At 42.1% G+C, this 9,283-nt stretch overlaps 1 protein-coding gene across 1 annotated transcript in view; it reads left to right on the top strand.

Annotated features, from left to right (window-relative positions):
* LOC102199689 (glutamate receptor ionotropic, kainate 4-like) overlaps nt 1–9,037 on the top strand; it is a 306,415-nt gene extending 297,378 nt beyond the window's left edge. The window contains exon 12 of the mRNA XM_013910444.1: nt 8,933–9,037. Within this exon, the coding sequence (XP_013765898.1) occupies nt 8,933–9,037 (105 nt within the window). The remainder of the gene's footprint in view (nt 1–8,932) is intronic.
* The last annotated feature ends 246 nt before the right edge of the window (nt 9,038–9,283 follow it).

Below are 9,283 nucleotides of genomic sequence, written 5' to 3'. Positions count from 1 at the left end.
CTGACAACTGAATGGGGTCATGCAACAGGACACCAGCAAATCTACAACAGAAAAGAATCTATGTGCCACAATGGTCCAGTCCAGGCAGTAACCTTATTGAAATGCTATGGTGGGACCTTAAGAGAGCTGTGCATAATCAAATGCCTGCAAACGGCAATGATGTGAGACGCTTTCCATTACATTCGATCATTTTCCATTACAGTTGAGTACCACCTCAACGTGGGTGGGGTCATTATAGCAAAGCAGCCTGAATGTCCCATGACATCATTTGCATATGACGCAAACACAACACAACAACGGAGGACATCGAGGCAATGGTTTCACCTGCTGCTGAGCTCATGGTAAACATCTGCACCGTGTCGCTGGATTGCAGTGTTGGTTTGTTTGTAGCTATTTCCCCTCATTGCTGGGTTTCAAAGATGGCGGGTTTGACTTTTGTGAAGAAGTCGCTCTCATGTTTCCTGGCCAAGTAGGTACTAAAAAAGTACCTGATACCAGGTACCTGCACTGATTGGAAAACCCTAAAAATCAAACAGAGTCAAGTACAGTCAAGCTGAGTAGGTGCTGTTGGAAAAGAGGCTTAAGTTATTGCTCAGGCAAAAACCTTTTCGGATGAGTGTACATCTACACATCTATCTTTATGTCTTTACCATTTCATCGGTCTATTTACCGATCAGTCGGCCTAGTCACTAAACGGGGTTTGTTTTCTGAATTATTTTATAACCTAATGATAAATGATAAACGATCAGCTCTGACTCGAGTGGTAATCAGCGTTTGTGCTGGAGCACATGATTAATATGATTTGGAGAAACTCATCAAGCTTTATTTTTACATCAAATACTCTACCCATGCGTCAGACCTCCACATCTGTAGCAGTGAATGACAATGAGGTACTCATTCTTTCTTTGTCTTCTAAAAGACAAAAAAAAAGCAACTTATACAATAATATTTGCATCAACTTTGGGCTTTAATTAGTACTAGTCAAACTCCAGAGGGTGAATATAATTTCAAATGTTTACACTTTGTTAGTACTTTACTTTCAAACCTTAAGTCAGAGAACTAGATAGTTTTCTTTTTGCTTCTTTAGCAATTTTGACCAAATGAGTCTGATTCGAGATAAGAAGCGTTCCACCCAGAGCGCGTTAACTGTACGAGTTTAATTTGATCACATTTTGGTAATTTCTGAAAACTTGAAACCATTTCACATGACAGTTCAGTTAACCTACCCTATTTCCAGAATATGATGCGGCTGCCTCGTGCAATAATATTTGTTGTTGAGTCTTGGCAGGCAAAGTCAATTTCCCAGCTGCTCCTGCGCCGGCAGCCAGGTGGGCCAGCGATGATGGTGAAGTTGGCATGACTTTGTCCGTGTTCTGGCCGAGGCACCAACACTAATGCTCAGAGGAGGTGAGAGAGGCAGGTGAGGGGCGAGAGGGGAGGAAAAATGAGCGATGAGGGTAGAGGCTGACAGGAAGAAAGTAAATGAGACAGAAAGGGCGCGCAAGAGAAAAATAGGACAGAAAGAAAAGAGGCAAAGACAAAGCTGTAAAATCAGAAACGGTAAAATTATAATCTGCACAGAAAATAACAGCCGGGACGCTGTTTTTTTCATTCCTGTTCTACCAGACCTAATATTAAAGGCAATGACAATGACCTCCACCCATATTTCTGACTGAAACGACTAATCATTTCATTTTAAGACACAGGGTAATCCTGTTCCACAGTGAGTCTTGTGTAATGAGCTAGATGAAGAAGTACAGCACAAAGAACTCCTTGGCTTGCATTTTAACGTGAACATGTTTCTGGGGGAGTACTCTCCAGATGGTGTGAACACCGGGGTTAATCTGTAAAACACTATCAATCTGGATATATACAAATAGATAATGCGACTCAACCTGTTCTTTTGAATGCCGGCTGCTTTCTTCTCTCTCCAGGAGCATCAAATGATGACACTGTTTCCTGCTGGAGTGGATTACAGCAGTTTGCTGTTTGGAGGATCGGTTCCCATTTTTTTATGATACTGGGCTACAGCAGCTGTAGGACCTCTGACTGATCTAGCAACCACCAGCCAGTGTGCCTGCGTGTCTTCATCTGCATGCATTCCTTTTTTATTCATACTTGTGTGTTTGTGTGTTTTTGTGAGAGCTTATGTGAAAGCATTGATGGGGTTGGTCCCATCCCCTGCTGCCCGCTTTCCTGGCTCTGTACACAATCATACACAACAAGCCCACCACCATTTATGCTGGTTTAGCGGGGGCACAAACCCTTTCCAAAACAAACACACTGCAGCACAGACTGACTCTACGGTCCAGCCGCTCTCTCTCTCCAGCTCCCCCTAGCCTCTGTGGACTGGCCCTCATTTTCTGCATGGAGCTCAATGACAGCAGCACGCCGGTTAATTGGAGGAAGCTGTAAAATGAGTAATTATTGCAGTTTGGATTAGGCAAGCTGTTGCCTGTTACTGCTAGGCTCTGTTGTGTGAGAGCATGTGAGAATGCAGAAGAGGGTGCTATAAAAGCTGCACAAGCCTTTCGGTGTCCTGCGTATTTGTATGTGTTTGTACGTGCGACATGCACATGGTGAGCTGCAAACTCTCCTGGCGACTTCTTGGAAGGAAGAATATTGCTCATTAAGCTTTTTAATGGAGGCTTTAAATCACGTCTTTAGCGTGGAAGCCACCTGAGGGGTGGGCGGAGGAAAGGGAGGAAGAAATAGAAACTGTTGAGGTGGTGGCTGAAAGAGACCATGATGCTGGAAGTCAGTTAAGAGCATGTTAGACCTGCACACGCTGGCCATGAGTGGGAAAGACTAAAGGCCAACTGCAGCATGACTTGAGGCAAATTGTTCTCATTATTGAGTCCAAAGCTGCTTGGCACAGTTTGCGTGCAAGATTTGACTTTGACAGTTATACACGGGCGTGTGTGTTTTCGTTTAAAAGGCTTCCAAGGTTGCTGTGTATTGGTATTTGAGCTGAGCGGAAACTGCTTCAGCTTTTCAAAGGTCAAAGAACAACAAAAGAATTTGAAGCGCTCTGTTAGTGACTGAAACTCTCCTTTGTTTTCATGACTCATACCATAAACATAACTCAAAAACATGTTGTGAAATGGAGTTCTTTCCTTTCATTGTTAAAACTTATGGGACAGAAACAGGCGGTGCTGTGGTGCTGTGGTTAGTAACCGTCACCTCACACCAACAAGATCGTGGAGTGGAGTTTACATGTTCTCCCTCTGTCTGTGTGGGTTATCACTGGGTCCTCTTAACTTCCTCCCACAGTACAAAGACATGCATGTTAAGTTAATTGGTGATTCTAAATAGACCGTGGTTGTCTTTGTGTGTTGACCCTGTGAGAGATCGCCAACCTGTCCTGGGTGTGCCCCACCTTTACCACCCTGAATTGCATAAATAGAAGAAAATGGATGGATGGTAACAGAAACACCACCAGCCCGAGCATCTGGTAACCCCGAGTAACTTCCCCAACTCATGCCTTTCTAATCGAGGCAGATTACGTACGATTGGGCAAAAGGAGTGATGTGAATGATCCAAATATATGGAACCAATTTCTTTTTTTGTTGGCACAACAGTCAAATTTATTTTGATTATTTTGCCTCATTTCGCGCAGTTTCATGTGTGGCAGCCACTATTCAAACCATTTGTTTTGCTGATGTAAATAAACAGTCCTCGGTTGCTGTGCGCCTTCCTTTATCTTGGATATTGATTTTCTTTTTTTTTTTATCTTTTTGTTTTTTTTGGTTTATCATCCCGCCGAACATATAGTGAATCTTTGCGAGATCATCAATAAACTGTTAAATCATCCAGACCAGCCTCCGTAGACCTTTTCCAATTTCCTGTATTATCATTCGAACATTTACAGCCAGATTGCTTTTTTAATAAACTATAGTCCCCGTGTGTCCTTGTGCCAAGGTCTTTAAAGATGGAGCGAGGCAACGGAAGTGATGAAGTAAGAGGAGGCTCTTTTTATCCTCATCTGCTTCCCTTTATCTGAGGGGAATGCTGAGTGCCTGGAATACCCTAGACGCATAAAGGCACATGCTTTCACTCTCGGACACGCACACGTACTGAGTGGGCACCACTTCAATTTGCATGGAGCTATTTGAGCTGTGTTATTTACACAAATACCTCCCCCCGTTAAAGGGTGGATGTGCTCGTACAATTTCTTTCCGTTTTCTATTGGATTTATTTATTTTCTGTCAGCACTGCTCCTGCGTTTATTATGGCAATCTGCTTTTTACCTCCCCTCCCCTTTTCTTTGCTCCCAACCCATCTCTCAGAACACTATTACTCTAGCTGCCCCCGCTGCTGCAGATGCAGATGTACTCAATTCAATTTCCATCCACTGCTGCAATGTGAGGGAGAGGGACAGGTACGGGGGAGAGAGGATTGGGAGGGGCTGACAGATTCAAGACTGCCTCCACCCTTTTTTTTTTTCCTTTCCTTGAAGGGCATTATCATAGGGGCCTGGTGTAGCTCAGCACACCATGACGTGGCTTGGATCTCTTTTTCTGCCTCAGGCTCCAGCGGAGATGAGTACATCTTAACCAGGTCTGATAGACATACATGGTCTAAATACACAAGGACTGCTGCTAGATCTGCTGCCACTAAGGTTAGAGTATGTTTACAAAGTGAGGCAGGCCTCTGATCTCCTGCAGCTGTGCGACTCAAGCATGTGTGTGTCCACATAAGAGGGAACGCTCATATCTTATTTTGTAGCAGCGCATTTACACCAAGTCTAGCTGTTTTAATAGAATAAAGGACCTCAAAATGTTCTCTTTAAACAAGGTGTTCTGGTGCTGTATATTTCCTGGCCCAACTTTTGCTCCTGGGTCTTTATTAGGCTCAAAACCTGATCTGACAGGGATGTCAAACTCCTTTTACATCGTTGGCCGCACACAACCCACTTTGATGTCAAGTGGGTCGTACCAAAGAAACTCCCCTTTCTTTTAACTACGCGTTAACTACCCATTGTAAAAAGATGAGTTTTCTATTGTAGATAGTTTTACTGTAATTATTATTTCCTTACTTTAGTGTAGTATGAGCCATTGGGGGGAGGTCTTATCAGTAGGAAAAGTTAGAAGACTTCCAAAGTTAATGCCCCCCTTCACATTTTACAATGCCATCCAGTGAGCCAGATTGGAGTGTTTTTGCTAGGCCCATTCTGGTCCCGCGGGCCTTGTGTTTGACACCCCATTCTTCAAAATCCATAAATAACTTGTGAAATTTCAAATCCATGAGAACGGCTCTCTAGACAGGAACAAATATGGCTGCAAAGCAAGTATGTGGTATTCGTTTGAGCTAAAGCTGCTATTTGCAAGCAGGGGAAAACACATTGTTGTGGTATAAATCTCACGTTTCTTTGCCAGTATGCAATGCAGCTGCATTATTTCACTGTAAAATAAAATTGGCCCTGAAATGTTGCCGAGCATCTCTGAGGAGTGGATCCAAGATCCTGCCGGAAGGGCTTTTCTTAAATGTATCTTACTATATGTGTTGCAAACTATATCCTAGTATCAGCATTCACAAGCAACGCAGGACCAAATATTTGTTCTTAGCATCAAACTGCTATAGCTGGGTTTGTGTGTGTGTGTGTAGTTTTTTAAACATCCTGTTGTTCGTTTCATTGTTGTTGTTGTTTTGAGGGAATTTTTGTGAAGACTAAAAGTATACGTTATTTTTTCCCCCACGACATTTAGATGTTTAAATCCTCCTTGTCAAATTTTTAATTAAATTTGTGATTTTTAGCAAACACTTTCCTTTTTATCACTTCCTCAAACAACCTTTTGCATGCTTTCTTCATTTTTTTTAACAATCAGTCCTCCCCAGAGTAGCTCCTTCTTTTTATGTTGCTTTAATCTCACCAGCATTAGTGATGCTCTCTGATCAGCGCACACTGACTTTTATTTTTTTTTATCATGCCACCATGTAAACTTAGAGGAAAGGTTTGGAAAAGCCTTTTAGTGTAGGGGGAGAAAAAAGTGCCCTGGTGTAGGAACCTGTTACATAAAGTTTAGTTACAGTAGAAAAGCTACATGGCCTCTTGCTAATGTCACTAAACTGTGGATTGGTTACGAGCGGCTTTGTCCCCTCTAGTTTATTGCGCACAAAGCTGTCTCTGTTATGAGCGCTGCACACAGTCCTGGAGGTCAGAGAAGCTATGAATTCTAAGAGAAAACTACTTGTCTGCTAGCAAGTCTTTTTCTTATTACATTTCTCCTCATTTCATTTTCATTTAATTTTCTTGAGTGTGGATGAATGCTAATCGCAAGTCACAAATGTAATGTAATGTATCACTTTTGAAGTGTGATTAGAATATCTGGCCTAACATGAATGGGTTCGTGCTGATCTGTGCACCGAGCGTGTGCGCACACTGTATAAAACTACAAGACTAACTCTATCTGACGTGCTTATTTCTTTCTCTCGCACTCACACACACATACACGCAAGGATGTAGCACACTTGGAGACTGTGTCGGATTTATGATACAGCTGTTGATTTAAATGCCTGGGACAGGGGGAAGCTAGGCAGCATTGTTTACAAGCCACATTTGTTGTCTTTTGACATATTCTCCCTCTGGATATTTTTACTTTCACTATTTTTTTTGGCAAGATTCGTCAGAAACCTTGAAGGAATTCTTCAGCATCTCAAAGATAAGATTTAAAACATCTGCACCCACCCCCTGAGTGCAAGAAACAAGTTCCAGGCACATTTGGTGGCACCATTCAAAGCAAGGCATTCTGAATTGTAAGCAATCAAATGCAAAATCAGTGCAATCCTCCCGAATCTTCTCAAAATGTTCTTCCCCGTGCTGAATCAGTGACTGCATATTGAAATTCATATTGAATTTGTGGAAGAAGAGACTCACACACCGGCATCCTTTTTGTGTGTCTCCCGTTCTAGCCTTTGTTTGGTCTCTGGGAGACGTACAGCAGTCCCCTTTCCTCTTTTGTTTTTCTCAGTTTGCACTTTGCAGGCTGGAGATGGGGAATAGATCAAAAGCAGAATGGATGAGCTGTTTTGCAAGATCCCCAGTCTTAACGGATTTCAAGGCTGGGTGAGGCTGTGTATGTGTTGCTTGGCTGCGTGTGTGTGAGTGTGTGTGTGTCTGTAATATGCATGTACATGCAAATTTACGTGTTTGTGCCTGGGTGCCTATGTGCCTATGTGCCGACAAGTTTGCCGCTGTGTCTAAGTTTTTATCGGTCTACCCAGCGCACCCTTGAATTCCAGAATCTCAATATACTCTAATGTAGGTGCAGAACAACCAAAGATGCTTTGTAACTGTATAGGTATTGTTTCATTTGTTCTCTCTCCCGGGCATTCTCTGCTCTCCAGACAATCCCGGTGAATTCTTCAAAGCAGTCTCATTTGATATCATACTCACATTCTACGTGATCGCTGTGCTTTTTTTTTTTTTTTAGTATTTTGTAACTTTTTGTAAAAGTCAGTATAACATTGACATTTGCTCTACTGTACCTATTTACAGTATATGCTTCCTTTAAACTTTTTTAAGCGAGTAAGCCTAAAAATATCTCTATGAATCCATGTGAAAAAGAAAGTTTTCAGAAGACTGTGATAACTAAGCACACCCCATGGTTCAATAGCTTGTAGAACCACCTTTAGTAGAAGTCAGTAAGGGATAAATAAGGGTATACAGAAGTGGGTTTAACACCTGCAAGGTACCCAGGTCCTGTGGCTGCTGCAAAACAAGACAAAGACTGAATCATCAAGTTGTGTTTGGTTCATTCAAACATGGCACTGTGTGTTACTGCCAGAAAAGTCCACTTTGGTTTCATCTATCCAAAGTGAACTTTGTTCCAGAAGTCTTGTGGTTTGTTCAGACGCAGCCTTGTAGACCTAAGCTGTGTTGCCATGTCGTGTTCTGGCAACCCTTCCAAACAAGAAAGGTTGTTCAGTCAATTTCTGATTGAAACCTCTAATGAACTTCAACATTTAAGATGCTGACTGAGCACTGTAGAGTAAGTAGCTCTCGGGGGGGTTTTGCAGTTTTTCTGAGCTTTGCACCATCTGATCTTGGATTGAATTTGCCGGGATGGGCGCTCGTGGTAAGATTTTGGCTCCAGACTAGCAAACTGTCAAAACCTGTGCTTTTGCTCACACTTTCTAATGATCGATCACATAAGTGATTATCATCACTTACCATCTTAAATACTATGGAAGTACTAAGGGTGTACTTCTTTTTTCACAGGACTGTATATATGACACAAAAATGAAAGAAATATCTCTAGCAATACAGTCGATCCTACTGTCAAGCTTCCCGCTTCTACTCCTCCGTGCTTCTCCTCACTAAAACCTAAGCCACAACCTCAACCATGAATGTGTTTAATCATTTATGCTTCAACTTATTAAGATATATTTCAAAAGTGTGCTATGTTCACCTCATAAAAAATGCAGGACATAAAAACATTGCCTAATTTTTTTATGTCCTTCATTAAGCAGACTCTAAAAATCCCACTTATATATGAACCTGTAAAGTCTCAAATCTGCTAAAATTAAAATTATTTCTCTTGAATAACCATTAAATAGTAGGTTGTCAAAGGAAACAGGCAGGTTGTGAGTGTGTTGCTGCTGCAGTAGTTGTGCAGAGGGAAAGACCTGCGAAATTTCCCATGGGAACGGATGCTTTATCTCCATAACTCCAGATAACATAAAATCTCCACTCATATTGTTCTCCTTCACTGCTTTTGCACAAGAGTGATAATCTGGAAAAGAGCTGGCTCACAAGCTGAGATTGCAGCACACCCCTAAAGGTCTGAATCCATCCCCATTGTTTTGGTACCTCTCTGCTGATGTGATCATTAGCGATGAAGACATTTGGGCAGTCCGTAGTGTCTGGGTGCACAGCCTGAGCAGGGACTGTTGCTGCCGGGGCAACCATTGTTTGTTTACTTCTCTACAGGGGATGTACCACTTGGAGAGTATGCAGCACTGCTTTGAAGATCTGCTCTGCAAACTGAAGGAGCTCGTCTCCAACCCTGAGCTTGTGTCTCATTACGACTACTGAACTAGCAATGGCATTATTCATCACAATGCCAAATAATGAGTTTGCAAACAGGCTCGGGAATGAATTACCAAATCTTTAATAACACGATGCATTTGTTTGTGTTTGGAAGTAATAAAAAAAAATACCACAAGTCGCAGTTTATGCGATTATGAAACAACAGACTTTAAAAATGTAACCAGATTGACTTTTTCATCACTTTTCCCTCACTGCCAGAGATTAGCGAGTTCTTGACCAGAAATAAATAAC

Source organism: Pundamilia nyererei, unplaced genomic scaffold (genome assembly GCF_000239375.1).
Source record: "Pundamilia nyererei isolate P.nyererei 1_Seehausen unplaced genomic scaffold, PunNye1.0 scaffold00003, whole genome shotgun sequence".
NCBI classification, from domain to species: domain Eukaryota; kingdom Metazoa; phylum Chordata; class Actinopteri; order Cichliformes; family Cichlidae; genus Pundamilia; species Pundamilia nyererei.
The sequence above is the reverse complement of the archived record's forward strand: the minus strand, read 5'-3'. Positions and strand labels throughout refer to the sequence as shown.